The sequence below is a fragment of the Neolamprologus multifasciatus genome, chromosome 3 (genome assembly GCF_963576455.1).
Source record: "Neolamprologus multifasciatus chromosome 3, fNeoMul1.2, whole genome shotgun sequence".
Lineage (NCBI taxonomy): Eukaryota > Metazoa > Chordata > Actinopteri > Cichliformes > Cichlidae > Neolamprologus > Neolamprologus multifasciatus.
Genome location: NC_140441.1, coordinates 34,156,987 through 34,179,247, shown reverse-complemented (window position 1 = coordinate 34,179,247; position 22,261 = coordinate 34,156,987). Strand labels below are relative to the sequence as shown.

The following is a 22,261-nucleotide window of genomic DNA, read 5'->3' as shown; positions in this document are numbered from 1 at the left end:
TTACATAAAACTATGTCTGTGAAATTTTCTGTTGATTGTTTGAAATAAAAAAGTGAGATAAGAGCCCAGACAAAATTCTTTGGGCTTGCTAAAAAACGTATTACTTTTTCTGGGTCACAAAATAAACTTTTAAGATATTTTCAGGTGAGAATGTAGCTGTGTAAAGTGGCAGCTTTTGAACATCTGTGGTATCTATTAGTGTCAAATCTAGCCTTTATTTAACAACATAAGCAATCTCTATGTTACAATAATTGCACAGCCATTAAAGATCAAATCGGTTTCTGAAAAATGTTCTGTTTTTTCTCCCTCTGCTTGCTTCTTACTGTCTTTGAGGCTCGGGACCAGCACTCCTGCTGTTGGACAGAAAGACATCAACTCAGTGGTAAGTATTTTGGTTTTCCAATATATTAGCAACTGTCAGTGACATTTATATTAATCAGGCTGAACTTTAATCATACTTTAGATCAAGCCTGCAAGCATACTTTTTGTTTGCTTGCAGGACACCAGGAGAGATGAGTCCTCCGTCACAGATGGTGTGGTCAGTGAAGATGGTCGCCTGCAGGTTCAAGCTCATTGCATCTCCAACCCACATCCACCGCCACTGTACTTAAGGGAAGTTAAAGACTTTCTTCTGCACCTACATTTGGATCACCTCGATCCATGACAGTCATTCAGGCAGTAATGCCTGGACTGGAAACAAGCCATCCTTAAAATAATACAACATTCCAGCTCCTGTGTTGGAATGCAAAACAAATGTGTTGTTTAAATCAGAGACTGCACTTGTGACAGAACAACAAATATTTTATTTTGATTATATAAGTAATGTAAGTACAAAACAAACTTGTGGTAGGCCTAAACTTATTTTCAGAATAATTACATCTGAGACTTTGTTTCATTGTAAGATTATAACAGTGATGGCAATATAATTGTTTGTTGTTCAAGAGAACAGTGCCCAGTATGTTGGCTGTTATACTTTGTTGTGTTTGAAAATAAAAGTTGGACTGATTTTAACATCATTACAAAAAGTGTTGTTAATTATTTTTAATCATATTCAGGTTACCACAAATTGTTTTTTTCATTTAGTTGAACTTGAAATGTTTGTCAGTAGGTAAACAATTAAAATTGTACAGTCAGAAATATCAAGTTATTCTTAATACTGCAGACTTGCAATGTATAAGTTGTCCTAACAGTCATCTTAAGTAAGCTTTACTTAGTTTTTTTGAGGCAACGAGTTTTCTCAATTTTTTTGAGTTCTGGGAACTAACAAGGCTGTAAAGTGTACTCAAAATGAGTAAGTTGCCCTAACTTGGTCATCTTACGTAAACTTGATACAATTTTCTTGAGTTCTGGGAACAAATGAGCTTGTACAGAGTACTCAAAATAAATAAGTTGTCCTAATTTAGTCATTTTTAGCTAAGCTTTACTCAATTTTTTTGAGGCAACAAGTTTCCTTAATTTTTTTGAGTTCTGGGAACTAATTAGATTTTACAGTGAATTACACAATCAAACAATGAACACATACTGCCCATACAACAAATGTACCAGAGACAATTATGAATACACCACACAAAAAAGTTGCAAAAAATAGTTTACAACCACAGGAAATTTATTTTGAGTGTCTTTGTAGTTTTATTTATGAGATACAGCAATTTTTATATACTGCAGGAAAAACGAAAAACAATCCTATGATGCAAATTTGCAAAGAAAACAGCATGTGTATCAAAATAAACTATTTCCAGCAGTGCAATTCGAGTTCTAAGCATCCCAGAAACTATTCAGAAAAGCATAAAGTCAAACATGACTTATAAAAACACCAGTATATGCTTTTAAGGCCTACAAGTAAAAAACTACATTGTCCGCGATAATGACTCACTTCCGGTTTTGGGCAGGAAATGGCGGACATGCGATCGTTCGTGCTGACATCTGTTTCAATGTTACGAACAGCTGATCAGATCGGCAAAGCTGTTTCTGGAATATTATGTTTTTGTTGCTGCAAGTGCTTTTTATATATTTTTTGCAAAGCTTTATGTGGAAGGAAACTGTGACCTAGGACAAGCTGATGGCATAAGATGTAAGTACAACTCCTCCGGTTTCATATGCAAAAAAAATTATTGCGCTAGCTTACATGGTTCCGGTTCTACAGGGATTTAAAAATAGTTACGCAAAACGGAGCTTTCCCGCTCCGACCGGCTTCAATAAATGGATTGTACCCGATAAGTATGTTTCTTTACAGTCATGGATATTTAGGGCCCGAGCACTAAAAGTGCGAAGGCCCTATTGTATCTGCTCTGTTTCTTCTTATTATTCTTATTATTATTATTAGGGCCCGAGCACTGAGAGTGCGAAGGCTCTATTGTATCTGCTCCGTTTATTATTATTATCATTATTATTATTATTATTTTTCATTGAAATGAATTGCCTTTTTGAGGGCCTAAACATGGTCAAAAACTCATGAAATTTTGCACACATGCCAGGTCCGGTGAAAAATTTTGTATTTTAATGGTTTTACATATGAGCACGGGGAAATGGCTCTAGAGCGCCACCTATGCCTTGTTAAATGCAGCCGTACGACCACATCGTTTGAGCTACATGTATGAAATTTGGCACACATGTGTACCATGCCAAGACGAACAAAAAAGTCTGTGGGCCCATTAACGCAAACCCAACAGGAAGTCCGCCATTTGGACGTGAAGGTGACATTTTGGCTCTAATTTTGCCATTTCCATGCCTCGAACTTTTTCGAACTCCTCCTTGGGATTTGGTCGTATAAGCTTCATCTTTGGTCAGTGTCAACTACACACCTGGGCCATGGGTTAGGGTTAGGGTTAGGATTCGCCATGAAAATCTTATTGCCTCTCATTCTGTCATACATTGTCCGATCTGGACCAAAGACAACACATATGATAAGGCTCCACCCTTGAATATTTTTCAACTGCCATATTTGACATCAGGGAGAGCGCCACCTAGTGAGAACAGGAAATGCCATGTTTTACGCTGTAGGGTACAATATAGTGATGGGGGACATCTGCAGCCTCAAATTTCTCCAGGAAAGCCTTAAGGAGTTGGTCTTGGGTTACAGTGAAAACTCTGAGTTTTCGCAAAAGGGTGTGACCCCGAAGGCATGGTGAACTTTGATGTCTCGCCATGAAGAAACAAATTAGTATAACTAAATGAAATCCAGTCTGATCAGAACCAGACTTTACAGATATGATGTCAGACCCGCCCTGAACAGATTGATGTGCCCATTGTCAGGAATACGAAGAGCACCACCTAGTGACAATGGGAAATGTCATGTATTTGACTTTGTTGTACTTATTTTCACAGATTAATTGTGGCCACCTCAAAAGCAGTGAATATTAACATGAGTCCCTCGTGATTCTTCAGTGCGAAAATTGTGACTTTAAACTGAACGGCGTACCCTGGTGGCAATGCAGTTCACCATGAAAAATGAAGTGGCTTTTGAGGGGCTTGAACAGTTTAAAACGTCTTGAAATTTGGCGCACACCTCCAATGTGCTGAAGGCTTTGTTGTTATGTGATCATTTTCTTTGAATAGCGCAAAATGGCTCCACAGCGCCCCCTACAAAATTTCAAAACATCAGCCCCTGCTCTGTGTTTTATCTATGAGTCTGAAACCTGGTAAGCTTATGAAAGATTTCAAGATGTACAAAAAAGTCTCTTGGAGCAATATCCCAAATCCAACAGGAAGTCAGCCATTTTGAAATTAATGTGTAATTTTGGCGACATTTTCCCCTCCTTTCAGGCCTCATACTTTGACGAACTCCTCCAAGGGATTTAATCATATTGAACCAATCTCCAGTGTGTGGAATCTAAAGACCTTTGTGATGTTAAATTGCGAAGCTTTTTAAGTTCAGGGAAACGGGGTGGTCATGGCGGCACGTGGAGTTTCAATCACTCGCCAAAAAGCAGTCTGCTGTCACTCAAAAACACAATGTCCAATCTTTCCCAAAGGTCCCAGGTATGATGAGACTCAAGCTCGGAAATGTTTGTTATGCCATTTGTCAGTAATGGTTAGAGCGCCACCTAGTGGGAGGACTATAATCATGATTGAATGAGATGAAATGTTAGCTGTTGGTTAAATGCATGAATTCCATCAATGTGACATCAGATCGGACGTGCTGGTTTTAGGTGTTGAGCGTGCCTCGACGCGCCGGGGGTGCGAGGGCCCTCATAACGCTGCTTGCAGCTTTAATGTTACATTGTGCTTCATGAAAAACAAAAACAAACAAGCACATATTCACTTAAATTGCTAATTATGTCCATGTTCAGATAACATCTCAGAATGGAGAGGGGGGGTCTATGTAAAAGATGACTGTAGCCAACATGATGTCACACATAGGATATCGTCACTGATTTCTAGAATCGATTCGATCCACGATTCGATTCAATTTGAATCTGGGAAATTTTGCCTCAGACAGTCAGAAATATTATAATTCAGATTAGTACATTTACATATTTTTGTATCTATAAAAAGGAAGCTGACACACGCAAGACTTTATCAAAGATGTGAGCATCACAGCAGATGCCTTTTTTATCAAAGTAGCTGAAGATAAAACACAGAAAAACATGAAGGTGATTTTCCTGGCCTGGGATTTTATAAAAATATTCCACAGTACATCAAAAACAAAAGAAAACCATTAATCAACTTATGAATATTACCTCTGAAGTTACAGCGGTTTTATTAGAGACACAGCTAAGGTTTTGCATTTTGCATAATTTTAAAAAGTTTAAATTTGTTCAGAAGCCTATTGAACGGCAGAAATTAGGTTTTCTTTTCGGAAGTAAGTAAAAGGAAAAAAAACATCGGCGACAGCGCTGTAAGAACGGTAGACTTGTGCGTAACAAGCAAGCGAATAATGCAGAAAACAGATTTTGGGGATAGACGGGAAACTGTTCTTGAAGTACACTGAGAGAGAGAGAGACCTGTGCATGAAGTGTGATTTTATTGTGGTGGAAGCAAAACAGCAAAAGTAAGAGGGAGTCCATGACGATGTTTATGTGAAGCTCAGTTTGGATCTTCTTTTGCTGCTGGTTCAGTCAATATTGTTTGGAGAGAGATAAAACTAACAGCTTTAGAATCAGCGCAAAAAGGGCGTAAACACAAAGCGCGGACCTGCCGAAACATCAGAATCAGCGAGCTGTCGGCTTTCAGCCCCGACCGTGTCCGTGCCGTCGGGTGAGAAAGGCGACATCTCATTGATTCTGATCCGCGGGTCCGCGTTTTGTGTTTACGTCTTTGTGCAGAATCCGTGTACCTGCTCTCATTTACTGTTTTAGCTGTTTGGTGGTTGTTGAAATTTTGTGACGTTTCACTTGAGATTCTGGAATTTTGGGCAAAATACATTTATATAAAAAAAAATCGATTCAGGATTTTAATGAATCGATATCATGTTATCCAAGACAGAATCGATTTTAATCGATGAATCGATTATTAAAACCCACCCCTAGTTACACAGTAGTTTGTGAATCCTTCATGCTGCCATTGTGTAAGGTTTTTGGACCAGAAGTGTCCACTGTCCTCCATCTTCCTGCCTTTGTGCCAGAAATTAAACTGAGTTGATAATTAAATAAATAGTGAAGGATTACTCCTTCACTAACATGCACCAGGAGCTCACATGGAGAAGAGAGGAGGCTGCAGGAGCTGGGCTCTTTTGTAGGAGGGACTAACATGAAATTATATTTATGTCAACATTCCCCTGCAACTTAAAACATCATAACGATGAAATGATGTACTGTACTTTTATGGGTGCAGGTGTTCAATGCCCACTCATGAAATTCAGTTCCTCAAGCATAAGTTGAACAACCCATGCTCACAGAACCCAGAAGTGAATCACACAAAGCAGCTACCATGCTCACAAGAGTTAGTTTGGCGAGTGCTGCAGCAGATTCACAATCTCACAGGCAAATTTGCTCTTAAAGCTACAATTTGCATGAATCAGCTGACTTCTTACAGGGCAAAGTAAACCTGCGCCCATAAAATGACATGATCTGCTCGGGGCTTTGACACACCTGTAATTTCATACATCATGTCATCATGTCCAAAGAGAATAATGAGAAAAAGGGCGTATTGAGCTAAAATTGTGAAGTGCTGTAATTTTATACTTGTTGATCAATGCTAAATAACAGACTAATAAAAATAAAATTTGAATTTCACTCCCAAAACTAGAGCAAAGATATTTGATGCAATAGTGGGAGGTAAATGCTTTTTTTCTAAAACTGCTCTCAAATCTTTTAAAGCTTTAAATCCTGTTACAATGAATGCAGTTTAGAAATATTCCTTAAATCAAAGAATCAGGAACTAGACAAAGATTTTACATGTGAGTCAAGGCCCAGAGAAGAATCAAACATTACTGTTTGACTTACCAGAAGGACAGAAAGGATGATGTTAGTAAAGCTGACATCCATCATGAACAACCCGCATCACCAACTTCATGAGTCTGTGAGTGTGCTGAGCAGCTCCTTTAGTCAGAGACTGAAACACCATCGCTGCAGGAAGGAGCGCTTTCACAGACCATTCATCCCAACAACAGTTAGACTCTATAACTCCTCAATCACGATGTCATAAGTCACTGGACACTGAGAACATCCACGGTCACCACTTCATGCATAATGGACCTTCTATGTGTATGGACGTGTGCAGGTATAATCGTATGTATATGTATACATATGTATATTTAGTGTGTACATGTGTGTGTGTACATGCCTATACATAGGAATAGTAGTGGCACAATAGTTATTTTAAGCTATATAGTTTATGTCTTGCATATTTCCACAACCATATCCATAATCACATGTTGTGTATTATCTTACTTAGGAACCTTCTCCAGGAACAAAATGCAGTACACAGCTGTTTCACACCTTAAGGTTCACACTCCCTTGTGGAGTGGTCTGCTTCCTCCAACTTCCTTACTACACCCCCACCATTTGTCTTACAGTATGGGTGTCAGACATGTTAAATTCCAGTGGCACCAAGGCATTATACAATAAAATAATGTGATTAATACATAAGTAAAAGAAATTCATGTCAGTCCACCCTTTGTAGCTAACTCTTCTGGGACGGCTTTCCACAAGGTTTAGGACAAGCAAACAAACAAAAAAAACATTTTTCCTCTTTGAAGCCAAGTTTCTGAAGAAGCTTTGGAGGAACGATTTCAACCAGTTTTGTCAATTATTAAAACAGACATTTATTTGCCAATCATTCAACATCACCACTTGTTTATAACTCTGCTGATTTTATTCTCTTTGTGTCCAGGCTGAGATTCCAGGTGTCTCTCTCAGATCATTTTCTCCAAATCAGAAGCTTCAGATTTGTGGCGACGCTCTGACTGCCAGACACAGCTCAGGGCAATGAAACATGTCTATCCTCCACAATATACAGGCCTGTATCATTTAGTGTCTGTATTTAAATGTATAAATGATCAAGTGTGATCAAACTTGCATCTGAAAAATAATATTAAATGTCAAACATTAAGTATTTAATTTTTGTTACATTTTAAAACTTCAAACCTCAAAGACATTGAGTTTACAGTCATATATGATCAAGAAAATCAACAATCTTCACATTTCAGAAACTGGAACCAGCTTTAAATGTGACTAAAATAATGATAAAACAATCAATTCTCTAATCATTGACTAACTGATGAATCACTGCAGCTCCAATATATTGTTGCATTTGACAACCCACTACAGCAACTACAGAATAAAACCACTAACCAGACTGATGACAGATTTCAAATATGCTGAATACGAAGAGTAGTATCATTTAAACTCACATGATTATCAGCCATAAGAACAAATTCAGATTTATATTGATGTAAGGTATATAAATGTAAGTACAGTTTGAATCAGTGCAATATTATTTTCACACATCAATGGACCACTGAACTTCTCAGCTTCTAAAATGTAAAGCCTCATTTAGAAACTACACAAGTACATATAATGGTCAGGGATCAACATGAACCTGTCTTCTCTATTTGACTTTAATCAACTCTGCAGTGGCTCCAAGTCCATAAAGATAAAGTCCAGCATAGAGCGGCTGAGTGAATGTGGTCTGGACTCTGTGGAGGAGAGTCATGGTTTCAGAGACGCTGTAGAAAGACAGAATACCTGCTCTGTGATCCAGGTACACTCCTACTCTGGAGGACCGAGGACCTGAGAGGACAGTTTGGACTTTGTTGTGTCGAAATTTAAAACTTGCTGAGTACCAATATAATGCCCAAGATTTGTCATTCCATCCAAATCCACAGTCATCGTCCCCCCCTGCTCTTCTGATATTCTTGTATGCGACTGCTACACCAACTTCTATCCCTTTCCACTCCACCTCCCAGTAACAACGTCCAGTCAGACTCTCTCTGCTCAGGACCTGAAGCCGCCCAGTGAATCTGTCTGGATGATCAGAATAAGACTGTTGTTGGTTCATAAATGTTACTTTTCTGTTCCCCTCAGATAATAACAGATATTTGTTCGCTGTGTTTGGATCCAGTGTGATTTCACGTGAATATTTTAAGAATCCAGCTCTGGTCTTTGGCTCTGGTGGTGACAGTAAAACATCCACTTCAGTGACTGTCAGTGAGATGTTTGTCCATTCCTCTCTCAGAATGTCCTGTAGTTTATCTCTGGTCTCTGACACAGCTGCTGTCACATCCTCAAAGTAGCTCAGAGGACGAATATTGATGCTGGATGAGTGTGTAGACTCACTGAGTGCTGACAGTGAGGGGTAGTTGTGTAGAAACTGGTTGTGATCCTCTGTGTGTGAGAGCTGCTCCAGCTCGCCGTCTTTCCTCTTCAGCTCAGCGATCTCCTGCTCCAGCTTCTCCTGAAGCTCTTTGACTCGACTCACTTCAGTTTCCTGCTGGGATCTGACCTGCTGCTTCACATCAGAGCTTCTTTTCTGGATGAGATGGATCAGCTCAGTGAACATCTTCTCACTGTCCTCCACTGCTTTATCAGCAGAGCCATTGATGGCCTCCACCTCCTGTTGAAGCAGCTTCACATCTTTCTCTCGCTCCTGGATTCTCTGCTGGATGTTTAGTCGTCTCACCTCGAGCTCCTTCTGCTTCTCAGTCCTTTCTGCTGCAGCTGGGACTGTTTCATGGCCTTTATGTTCATCCATCAAGCAGAGATAACAGATACTCTGCTGATCAGTACGACAGAAAATCTTCATCACCTCATCATGACGAGAGCAGATGTTCTCCTGGAGCTTCTTGGAGGGGGCCACCAGCTTGTGTTTCTTAAATGGAGCTGCATCATAGTGAGGTTGGAGGTGTTTCTCACAGTAAGAGGCTGGACAGACTAAACAGGACTTGATGGCTTTCAGCTTCCTCCCAGTGCAGAAATCACAGGCCACATCTTCAGGTCCAGCATAGCAGTGATCAGCTGGAGCAGCTTGGAGTCCAGTCTTCTTCAGCTGCTCCACTAAAGCTGCTAACATGACGTTTTTCTCCAGGACAGGCCTCGGTATGAAAGTCTTCCTGCACTGAGGGCAGCTGTGGATTCCCTTCCTGTCCTCTTCATCCCAGAAACCTTTAATACAGTTCCTGCAGTAGCTGTGTCCACAGGCTATAGTCACCGGATCCTTCAGTAGATCCAAACAGATGGAACAAGAGAAGGTTTCTCGGTCCAGCTGAACTCCTTTCTGCGCCATTTCTCCTCTCAGTGTCAGTGACTGTGTGAGTTTCTCTTCCTTATAACTGAAACTAGTCTGAGCTCTGATCTCAACAACATGTTTCTGCAGTGAATGGAGCCTGTGTGAGCTTTTATACGTCACCAGATGTTGGTTACACCCATCTTCAAAGTGCAGATCTGAAGGGGAGGGAACGAGGAAACATGTGGTCAGAGAGGAGGTGCTGTGTTTAAGAGCAGGAAGAAGAGGGAGGGTTATCAGGCTGTGCTTCACTCCAGGAAGAGGAGCAGTTTGAGAGCAATACTGTGTGTTTAACCCTTTTTATTTACTGCTCACATCAACTTTTAAGCTTGTTAACACTTTCTTCTATATAAATAAACTTCAGTTTAGAAATGTCAGAGTTCTCACTGAAGTTAACAAACAGTCCTTCAGTTTCAGTCAATGCAGGAGGATAATGATCCTAAACATACAGATAAGGCAGCCACTGACATGATGCTTATGTTGCATTTAAGTTTATGTTCATTTCAGTTGTTTCTCTCCTTCAAACACCATCAGAGGTGAGAGGGTGCAGCAGGTGCAGTAGTTGGTATATGAGACAGTAAACAAATTAAAGGTTTTTCAAACACATTCATCTCCACAAAAATGTGATAAATGTTTGTCAGGAATAAAAAGAAACTCTGATCCTTCTTTAAAAGTATTTTTCTGTTATTATGGTCGAGTTGATCACACAAAATCTTCTTGAGCAGGGACGTGGCTAAATACAGGTATGTGAGAACCAGCCAATATTAAGGTCTCCAGTGACTGACTGCAGCTTTGTATGTGATCTGGAGATACTGGATATTAGAACTTGGTGGTCTGTAGCAGCAGCTCACTAGTACAGATTTCTCAGGAGGAAGCTGGACCTGTAACCACAGAACTTCCAGTTGGATCAACAGTCACAGCAAGAATCAGCATCTGCACATTTATCATCAAGAGCAGCAGGGGGCGCTGTTACACACAGAGGCAGGTTCTCTCAAATGTGTCCAGAACAAGAGCTGAGCAGCTTTTTCTGTGAGTCAAAGTATTTGTAACAAACTACAGCAGATCACAGAGCCTGTGTCAGCTCAGCTATCAGAATCAAACAGTGAAGCTGACCTGTGTAAGTCAGCAGGTCAGACAGTATGTTAATGAGGGGAAATCTACAAAGCAGTAATGAACTTTTCATAAACCACATTTAATACAAATCTATGATACGTCCATAAGTCTGCACCGTCTGAAACCTCCTCACATTTCAGCCCTCATTTCTCATCATATTGTAATCTACAGTTATTTATGGTTCAGTGAGTTTTGCTTGGAGTTTCCAGCTTCTGAGAGCATTATTTACATCACTGAAGTATTTATGATTCCCCTGGTATAAAAAAGCTTCACAGTAAAATCTCATCTTTGTAACATTCACACTGAAACATGTTTACTATACTGCATGATAAAGACAGCTGAACACGACGTCCCCAGAAACATGTTTTATTATCAGAAACAGACAAAAAGAATCAGCTTTCCTGACCTACAGTTTGATGGTTCAAAAGCACGAAGGACAAAAAATGTAAAGAATTGAAATGTAAGAAATCTGTCCTCTCCTCATCCTTCCCACCACCCTCAGGGTGACCTTCATTTTCTTTGCTCTCTTTACCTTCATCATCCTCTGCATCGTCTTCTTGCTCACTGTCTTCTACACACACACACACACACACACACGCACACACACACACACACACACACACACACACACACACACACACACACACACACACACACACACCTCCACATGAATGAAGGAAACAGCACAGATATGAGCCTTTTAACCTGGTCACAGCTTCATACTGTTTTTAACATCAGAGGTCAAACCAGGTCACCAAGGATCGCCATAACAACTGTAACTAATACCAGAATAGGTCAAAGGTCAGAGTTGTTAAAGTGGTTAAATATATGAAATACTCAACAGTGTGTCAGAGAGCAGGGAGCAGCTATCAGTCTGAGTCATACACTGAGCAGTTTGGCAGCATTCATGGTTTTATTGACACAGTTATGATCAGTTTGAAGTGTTGCAGCATGTTCACTCCTGCTCTGCATGTTGTGCAGTTACTGATGTGTTAAACTGTGTGTGTGCAGGCTGTGGCTCTGTTTCACTTCCACAGTTCAACTACAGAGGGCGCTAAAAGGGTCCAGGTCATGTTAGTCTAAGTGCCTGAAAAGAAGTTCAGTTTCCTTCTTTTTAAGATATCCAGGCTGAACTTCACGACAACAATTCAAGTGTCTACCAATGAGAGTTCAGGATACTGTGATTGATCTACGACGGGGTGGTAAATACATCAGAGGGTGACCTCAAGTGTTTTTATGTCTAGTTAACAGAAAGAGAAGGAGTATAAGCCATGTTTGCTCAGCAGCAGCAGCTTTATATTAAAGGTTGTAGCTTTAGTATTTTAGCTTTTATATAAACCCCTGTTTCACCCCCTGCTATGTGCCTATTGTGAAGAGGGAAGCTGTGACCACTAGAAGTATAGTAGTAGGTGGTCGGAGGAGGCTTTAGTGGAACTACAGGGTTGTTTTGAGGTGACAGACTGGGAGACACTCTGTGAGCCTCACGGTGAGGACACCAGTGGGCTTACTGAGTGTGTCACTCACTACATAACCTTCTGCACCAGCTCCATTGTCCCAGCACGGACATTATTTGTTACCCAAATAACAAGCCGTGGGTGACTAAGGACATCAAAGCTCTCCTCAATAACAAGAAGAGGGCGTTCAGAGCGGGCGATAGAGAGGAGGCTAGAATGGTTCAGGTGTTACTGAAGGCCAAGATCAGCATGAGAGAGTTGTGGCATGAAGACACCCACTGGATTCAAGCCATCCAACAACAGAGGAGCTGGAGGCAGTGAGGACAGAGCCAGATACCTGAATGTGTTTGCAACAGATTCGACACTGTAGTGAATGCTCACCCCCCTGCTGACTCACCTGTAGCCAGCCTGCAATCCACAACCATGCCACTCTCTCTCCCTCCCTCTCCACATTGCATCATTGCTGCCTCTCCTCCACCATTCACTTCCACTCGTGACCAGATTCAAAGACAAAGGAGAAGACTCCAGTCAAGCACGTCTGCTGGACCAGACCAGATGAGTCCTGTGTCCTCAAGGCCTGTCCCACCCAGCTTTGTGGAGTCTTTTATAAATTGTTCATGTTGAGTTTGCCATCTTCAGAAGTTTTATGATGACTCTGCAGTGGTTGGATGTATCAGTGTGTCATGGTCCGACAACTGAAGTTTAACAACTTTTCTGCATCAGGATTAAAGTCAGAATGAAAATCCTCTATTTTCTCTTCTTCTGCTTCTTGTCAGGTGAGGACTGATGATCTTAATGTTGCTCTTTAACTTTAATTTTAACTAAAAACATACTCAACTTTATAAAACACCTCATGAAATACATATATTTACTAGAGCTGGATATCTTTAGACCGGTCTTGGTCTCGAGACCACTTTTACGTGGTCTTGGTCTTGTCTTGGTCTCGCTGTCTCAGCTCGACATAGTGGTCGGGAGATTTGGAGTCAACAGTATCCATGACACACAACATAACATTCGATAATGTGTCATCTGCAAAAGCATCAGCTCTAAGAGCCGTGCTTAGAGAGTGCTTTGTAGTGAATCAGAAGAGTCGACTCCCACTGAGCGAGAGGCGGCTCCTCACTTAATTTCCTTTCGCTGCTCAGCTCTCACACAGTGGCTCAGCTATGCTCCAATCCCTTCATATTGTGGCCAATCACATGCGAGGATATAGGATAATATCATTGTGTGAAAAACAGAGAGGGTGAAAGATGCGACAGTCAAGTAGAGCGTGCGTCTGTCCTCTCAGTAAGTGAGTGAGACAGTAGACAGCAGTGAGGAGGGCTGTGTGAAAGCAAGAACACATAAATATGCCTGAAACCCGTAAACGAAGCAGCATCTGGCTGCAGTTTAAAGACTTTTTTGTCTCGGTCTCGTCTCAACTTTGTCTTGGTCTCGGTTCAGTCTTGACTACAAGTCTAATATTTACATACACTAAATAATGTTGTGATTGTCCATCTTGTTTTAAATGTATTAATATTATTTTTCATCTGACAGGTCCAGCTGGGCTCGTCAAGGCAAAACATAATATTTGGTCTGCAGCTGAAGGATTTAATGGCACGCTTAACTGCAACTTATCTTTGTCTGGAAGCACAAAGTTCTTCTGTGAGGAAAAATGTGAGCGAGCAGAAGATATCCTCATTAAAACAGATGGAAGCACAGCTCAGAGTGGCAGATACAGCATGAAGTATAAAGATGGATCTCCAAGAAGAGGAATTGTGTTTTTAAGCTTCTCACAAATGATCAAGTCTGACTCAGGAATGTACAGGTGTGGTTTGGGAAGATCTTCTGCTCCAGATTCATACTTTGACTTTGAGGTCAGAGTTTCAAATGGTGAGTTTTTAGTAAAGGTGAGTGGAATTGAAAATGTGGAGACCCCCCCAGGTCTAATTTAGTAATGTGGACCACTTTTAGATCAACCTGTTCAATCAATAAATACAAGCACGATTTACCTGTTATTCCACTTAAGTGTCCATGTTATATGGCATGTGACAACTGTACTAAGATAACGTTTTAGCACCTCAGTGTAAAGCCTACAATAATATTCAATGATTTATTGATTCAAATTTAGGCTCTGCTAAAACTGAGTTTTACACCACCTCCAACTATCAAAGTCTAAAGCAAAATCTTGCTTTTGTTCAGATTTTCTTTTCTCTATAACTGATTTTGAGCATCAGTATCATGGTTTATATCATGATTTAAATAGATAAAATCTACTAATTTAATTCCTATGATGGAGAGTAAGAGAAGAAATGTTTGACCTAAAAAGTCCAAGAGTGTCATCATGCTAAAAAGAAGTTAGTCACCTTTTTTATATACAGGCTCATCTTCTAGCTGTGAGTCCTGAGAAATGAATCAAAAAATAAGACAAATGAAAAAAAAAACAAAAACATTTGCACTCACACCGGTGAACTTCAAGGGTCTATAACGCTGCCCTTTAAGTTCATACTATGAAGGTAACGTTTTGCATGGCTTCATTAAATATGGTGCAACAAAAAAGTTTTGATTTTATCTTCGTCTCTGTCTCAGTGTCTGTCTCTTTGTGCATTTAAACCCTTAGTTAGGAGTAAATGTGGATTTCCTGTGGCAAACATGAATGTCAGTTTCTCGGTTTATGAAGGTCACCTTTAACTATGACAGTGCTGAGATACGGACCTCCTGTGAAGTTGTCACCATACTAGTGATGAGCAAAGCGAGACTTCGTGAAACATTTGAAGTATTTGTGTTTGTATTGATGATTCCAAACAATCTGAAACCATCTCCACAGTGGCACCTGCTGGACAATTTGGCTATTGTCACGTCCTGATCATATTCTGTGAAATGGTGACACAGACAAGTTCTGCACAACTTCAAACAAAACCACTTATTAAACCAGACCATCAATAACTGTGATCATCACATGTTTTGGAGAAATCCTCAAACAAACAAGGCACCTTGTCTTCTATTGGATAGTGAAAGTGAGGGCGAAGAGGAAAGTGCAGGAGGGGGGCAAATGACTTTTCCTATTGATGTTATTTAATTATTTTCTGTTGATGGTCTTTTTATAACTAAATATGTTGTTAAAGTATTTTTTTTAGAAGTTGGGTAATTAGTGGTACGGTAGAGTACTAAGGTCACATTAATGAAAGGAAAAAAATGAGTCCATTTTGAGATTAAACTTGAAATAGTGTTTTGAGAAAAGTCGAAATGTGGAGATTACAGTTGTTGTTTCAAGCCAGACAAATGCCACAGCAGCTATACCCTCACAAAATGCCTCAGAGAAACAAATCAATCAGCTGGCTTATCGTGTCTTGTGATACAACATGCATCCTCTTCATTGCACAAGGGTGTAAACATCGATATCCTTGCTTCTGTCCATTGCCAGACATTTCATTTTATACAAATCCAGCCAACAAGTTTGTGTCTTTTTTTCCCCTTCTGACCCGATGCAGAAAGAGGCATTTATGTGGCCTCTACTAATTTATATTTTATATATTAATCACAGTGAAAGTGTGTGTGTGTCCTCCCATGCTTAGAAGTCTGGGCGCTTAAGTTAATTTGCCAAGTTTGAATTAGCAACTAAGGAAGAACAAACTTGGAGTACTTGATGTTGAGAAACAGCTCTTGTCTTTTGTGGCTCACTTTGTTGCTGCAGCAGTGGCTGTGACATGAAGTCTGCCTCATGTGTTCAGAGAGCTGCACACTTCACCAAACCTGAAGGAGCTATGTATGTGTGCTTTGCTTTCATATGTGTTTCCACCTCTGGCCACCAGGTGGTGCTCTTTTGTGTTTTCTTTTCAACTGAGTTGTATTTTAGGTCCCGTTAGTGAGGAGACAAACAGATATTTCCAATTTAAACCATTTAAACTGGCTCAAATAAAAGACCTCTTTAGTAACTTGGCTCCAAACAGACACTGACAGCAGAGAAGAAAACTGTTCACAGCTTTAAAAACAAACAGTACTGGAATCCACCTGCTGGAGGCGCTGTGAGCTCACTGGACCCAATCAAACAGATTAAAATACTCCTGTGTACTTTCCTCTTTCTTCAATCCTTAACACTTTAGATTATTATTTTTATCCTACTCTCATTTTCAAAGATGCATTTTTTCATTTATTTACCGATTTTTAATGATTTTGGTTAAATGAATCCAAACAGTCACTTTTAAATACTTTCTAAGAAATAAAATGTTGTATTTACTTCATCCAGTTATGTCAACTGGTTCCACACAACTGGGTTAGTGAAATATAAAATGTATGTTACTTTTAATTTGAACAAGAAATTTTAAGTACATCTGATAAATCTACTCAACCAAAACAAGCTCTACTGAAACTGTAGGATCAAATCATTTTAACAGAATTGCAACTTCCTCTATATAAGTTCGTAAATTAAATAAATCCAGTTTGTTTAGTTAACGTAACTTTAATAACACTTTGTGTAAAACATGTTGAAGCAAACTTTGAGCTGTCCAAATCCTTCTAGATCAATGCCTTTACATATATGCAAGTGCATTTTAAGTGCAGGAGGACAATTAAGATACAGAATTTAATGTTAACCTGAAATTATTAAAACTGGAAAGTGTTGTGATTCCAACATTTTTAACATTAACTTGGCTTAAGTAATGTAGACTTGCTTGGGTTACAATGAGGCAAAATTGGAACAAATGTTGTCGTCAGTGCTGGAGAAGTGAAGGCACAAAGCAGAAAGATGTCCCAGGTATGAGGAACGAGCTTCATAGTACAGATCCCAGGAACACGTGATGAGACATGATGATCCAAGTCAAGGTTTTGTTATTGTGTCTAAATAAGAGTGAAGTGAGGTGGAGACACTCTGTATAACTGTGTTTAAAGTCTAATAAAATATGGATCCGTGTTATTTTACACCACTGACTCGTCTGCATTTGTCTCTGCCTGTCAGCCTACTTATCACAATAATAACCAAGTAATTAATCACCAAATGGAGACTGTGACACTGATACAAACTAAACTGCAGCTCATCGTTGTTGTTCTGGATCTTTAACTTTCTTGTTCATCTCTCATCATCAGTGAAAACAGTCTGACTTATAAAGGCCGTTGTATGGACTGATAACATCCAAAGCAGGTGCAGTGTGACCAAAAGCAGCAGGTCTGTAGATGTTAAACTGGACTGTTAGCCTGTTGCTGTGTGGGTGTTAATCATTAAATGCTGATTATTACACTGACTACACAAAACTACATGAACTACCAGCTTCAACTGATAATTAAAAAAAAGTTTATTAAGTGTATCCTGGCATTTTAATTTTTACTTTTAAATACTTTTTGTTGTTTGATATTTTTTATAGTTTCTTTTTGTGTCCTCTGTAAATGTGATTCTGGAGTTTTGTATTTTAGGTCATCTGTTGTTGTGGTTCTTTGTAAAGATGTTCTCAGTTAGTTCTTGCTTTACTGGTTGTGAAATTGTTTCACATCCTCGCTTTGTTAGCTCAGTGTGCTCTTTCATGTGTTCTTTGTTGTGTTATACTGTTTACCTGCCTGTATGCTTGGCTTCCTTTACTTCCTGGATTTTTGTTAATTTTATAATTTGGACTCTGATTTCGATTTTTATCAACCAAAGACATGGCTCGTGCTTTCTTTGTGAACTCTGCAGCTTTGCATTTGGCTCCTAACCTGCTCCCTCCACAGTATGACAGTTTTACAGCTGCAGTGACAGTGCCAAGCCAACATCTTCTTAAATAGTCAGAGTGGGTGAGGTGGAGAAACAATATCTTGCTCTATAACTGTTGTGGTTTCATTCACCACAGTTCTCTGCAGTGGAGCCACAGACCACAGCCAAGCAACGACTGGGTTCTAAGATACTTGTGTACTCAGCTTTAAGGTCAGAGACACCAACAGTAAACTGGTTCTTGACTAAAACAGTGACAGCAGGGACTACAGGAACTGGAAACAGAGTGACAGCACAGTAACTCAGGGGAGCAGTCTCAGTAACACATAGGACGAGGAAACCACTGTGAATCCTACCTTAAAAATACCTTGACTCAAGTCCAAAGTGCTGATGAGAGAGCATAAAGTCCAAAGCTAAGATGGCATTGGGCCTCAATACTGGTAGCAGCAGACAGGATTTGCTTTCACTCTTTTTGTCATGGATTACAGGTCACAAAGGACTCAAATGCAAGACTTGCTCAAAGAGTTCAGTGTATTTATTTACAGTGACGCACAATTCAAACAGATCAACAAGTGAAGGTCCTGGGCCTCCACACAATTTGACAAATCAACTCAGATCCAGAGCTTCTCTCCCAAAAACACAATCAGCTCATTGTTTTCCAGTCTCCCCAACAGAATCAGCATACAGGGAAACTGGAGCTAAGTATTTCTCACAAAGGCAAGTAGGACAGGGTCCTCAGTCCCACACATACTAAAAGTCTGCCACTATCTCAAGCATCCACAAACGAGGACATCGGGAATAGGTGCGTAATTACTCCAGGTGCTTGAAGGTGGAAAAAGAGGAAGGTTCTAAGCTTAAGTTTTTCCTTGCTGTGATCAGGTGACCCTGAATCCTTTTTAATTATGCTGCCATAGGTCTAGACTGCTGGGGGCTTCCCATGATGCACGAAGTGTTTCTTCTTTACTTGAATTTTTCCCTCACTATGTGTTTACACACCTCTATGCATTTAATCATTAGAGATGATTAATCTCTGGCTCTCTTCCCCAACAAGTTGCAGCAGAAACTTAAAAAGGAATTTTTCCTTCCCACTGTTACCTGGTCATCTGATTGTTGGTGCATTCTCTACGTTATTGTAGGTTCTTCATCTTACAATCTAAAGCATCTTGAGCAGACTGTTTTTATGTTATGTTGCTGTAGAAATAAAATAGAACTGAACTGAATGTGTGTCACATAGGTGCACTGTGCTGTGCGTTTATTAGCTTATTCCAGTAGAAACAACAGCTGTAGTGTATGATCTCAGGTGGTATGATATTCATGACATTTTACATTCAGGGTCACTTTTAATTAAATTCAAAGCATGGCTCACGTGACAGGAGAGTTACTTTTATAATCTCACACAAATGGTTCAGGACAGAAAGTCTGATCACTCAGTTAATCATAAACAGTAACTAAAAACAAGACAACAGTCTAGTTAATTGAAGTTTGCCACTCTCAGCATGGTTATATTCAGTCTTTCTGCTCTGCATTGATTTTACATGTTGATTTTGGATCTAAATTAGAGCAGGAGTGGGAAACTCCAGGCCTGACGGGCTGGTGTCCTGCAGGTTTTAGATCTCACCCTTGTTCAACACACCTCTGGAGAACTTCAAGGCACATAGAGTAATTAGGTAAGCTATTTAAATGAGCTGTGTTGGATCAAGGACACATCTCAAACCTGCAGGACAGCGGCCCTGAGGCCTGGGGTTCCCCACCCCTGTGTTAGAGGAACAGTGAGCGGGATTTCCATAAGAGTAACAGGGAAGGAATTCAAAATAAATAATAAATAAATCAGAATCTTGCATTAGCAACCCAATAAATAAAAGACATTTACCGAAAATATAGAATGCATCATATATTACACAATGTAGCAGTCTGGATTGTGTGGTGTCTCTTTAGGACAGCCTAAGCTAAAGTTTAATGTTGTCTGGGAGAAAACAACATAATTTCAAATATTTATTTCAATGATTTATGTGAATTATTCATTTTAATTAGATATAATTATAAAATTCCTTACTGACAGTGAAATTTAACACAATCAACGAATAAATCTGTTTAGATGATGAGTCAGAGGGCGTGATCCAGGTTAATGATATAATCAGGAACGGGCTTACTGGTTTGCTGACAGTTGCCATGAGCAGTTACTGATGTTTCAGTGTAGGACAACCTGAATTTACATAACCGGTTTTCAACAAGTAGTGACTGAGTTAAATGAAGCAATCAAAACAAGCCGGGAAGCTGATTGTAGACATTTTCACACAGTTTCAGTTTTCTCTCCATTGTTTATTCACTGAGCAGCTTTCAGATGTGGTGGAATAGAGACTCCCATCATGGATGTGCACCCAACAAATATGCAGCATCTGTGTGACACTGTCATGTCAATATGGATCAAAATCTCTGAGGAATTTTAATACAGAAACTTGGAACTCTGAGTTATAATAAAATGCCCAGTGAGTGTGAAATATAAAAACATTTAAAACAGATAAAATAAATGGAGGCGACTGCACTCACCTCCATTTTGCATGTGGTTAATTTGCATAGCAGAGCTTTCCAAACTCTTGAATATTCATCACAGGTGTAGATGCAGGAAATAATGACGTAAACAAAAACAATTGGCTGCACGGCATGGGGCTGGAGGAGACGCACCAGTTACATCAGGAAGGAGATGAAAAAGCTTGTGAAGTGGTTGAGACTCGTGCAGCAAATATGAGACTCCTCCCACCAAACATATTTGAGCTGTCCTGTGGGATGGGCCCGACTCACTGGTTCAAAAGACGCCGAGGTGATAATGGTAATAATAACAAGTTCAAATGGATAACGCTGTTTAGTTGTTCTTGTATAATTTGGAGCTCTGAGCTGTTTGTTATATAGACTGATGGCAAAGTCTGCATAAAAACAGAATAAGAAATTTAATTTAATTTAAGCAACTACTGAATGATGGCTGTGTACTTGAAGTGAACTCATTTATAATATTGCTTTTTGTATATTATAATAACCTGCTGACTTATGATGTTTAAAACTTACACTGTGATATACACAACATGTTTATAGTATTAACATTGTCAGCTCTTACTCAAAGATGGGTTTTTGTATTTATTGACTGAAGGTCAGCGGAAGAGTCTGAGAGTTAACAGACTTTAGTGTTTCCCTTTTCATTTGTTAAAATAGCGCCACCTTGTGACATTTCTTTATACTACTGCAAATACTACTCTGGATTCAGTGAACTGTATAGGTTCAATGTTCTCGATTAAACTTTGAACATACAAGTGTCTGTGTTTTTATTTCTTTTTCCTTTGCACATCTACTCCAACCTGAGACACCGATTTTTGAGTTCAGATGGCTGGTGTGGGATTGTTGGTGTGGAAGCTTTATAGGAAACAAACTTCAAATAAACTTGGGTAGAGAACAGTCCCATCAATTTATTTTTTAAGACATGACTTAAACAAAGTGACTGACTTTATCCAGGTTAGTTCAGACCCTCAAACTCACCTGAGTGAGGCTTCATATCTAATCAATAAAAGTTTTAAATTGACTGCGTATCTCACAGAGGGCTAGTGTTGTGTAATGAAGATGGAGTAATGTGGTTTTGTTAAAACATGGGGAAGCTGGGTTTAAAAATTCAGGGATTAATTTCTTCATACAAACTGTTTCCTGCATTGTTTAAGAGTTTTTAGAGTCACAACAAGTTTAAAAAACAGTATTGTAAGTTCTTCTAGATCAAATAAGACATTCAGATTTCTGTGTTTGTGCTGAAACTGGTTCCATTTTAATAAGTCACAGGACATATTAAGTCATCTCCAAGAAGACAGTCTACAGGAAATATTCCCCATAGACTCCAGACCACAAAAACTAAGTAGTTTCCTTCCAAGACATCAATGTTACAACAGCTACACAAACCTCAGTCAATACAAACAACACAAACTGACTGAATTTCGTTGGTCCTCACTAGTTGGTTTAAATAAACTCAGTAAAAACTAAGTAATGGCAGCTTTTTGTATTCTCCTAAAATCTCTTCATGGTGTGCAGATTATTGTAAGACCCTGCGTATATCAGCAAATACCAGCAAACTTTCATTCTAGAAACAGGAACACAAAAACCAAAAGGTACAAACACATCACCTTCTTCCATATAAGCACCACGATGCTCTTAGTGGTTCGTTAGTTGAATGTGAAGTTGTTTCTGATTACAAAGCTCTTGGTACTGTGTGGGACTTCCTCTGGGATGAACACAGGAAGTGTTTAAACCTACTTTCACCTCACAGTTTAATTTTGAATGAGACAACGTCACAACCCAACAGACGATCTCACTTTAAAGTGGTGTGACTGACTTGGCTGATTAG

The 22,261-nt window shown here is 39.5% G+C and overlaps 1 protein-coding gene across 1 annotated transcript; it reads right to left on the bottom strand.

The window, feature by feature from the left end:
- Positions 1-7,200: 7,200 nt before the first annotated feature.
- On the bottom strand, positions 7,201-9,776 carry LOC146522721 (tripartite motif-containing protein 16-like). Its single transcript, XM_085153539.1, has one exon. The coding sequence runs from the start codon at positions 9,661-9,663 to the stop codon at positions 7,990-7,992; it is 1,674 nt and encodes a 557-aa protein (XP_085009665.1). The 5' UTR covers positions 9,664-9,776; the 3' UTR covers positions 7,201-7,989.
- Between the last annotated feature and the right edge of the window lie 12,485 nt (positions 9,777-22,261).

What these genes read in the sequence shown, in the direction of transcription:
- LOC146522721 (XM_085153539.1), bottom strand. Translation starts at nt 9,663, where the DNA reads ATGGCGCAGAAAGGAGTTCAGCTGGACCGAGAAACCTTCTCTTGTTCC.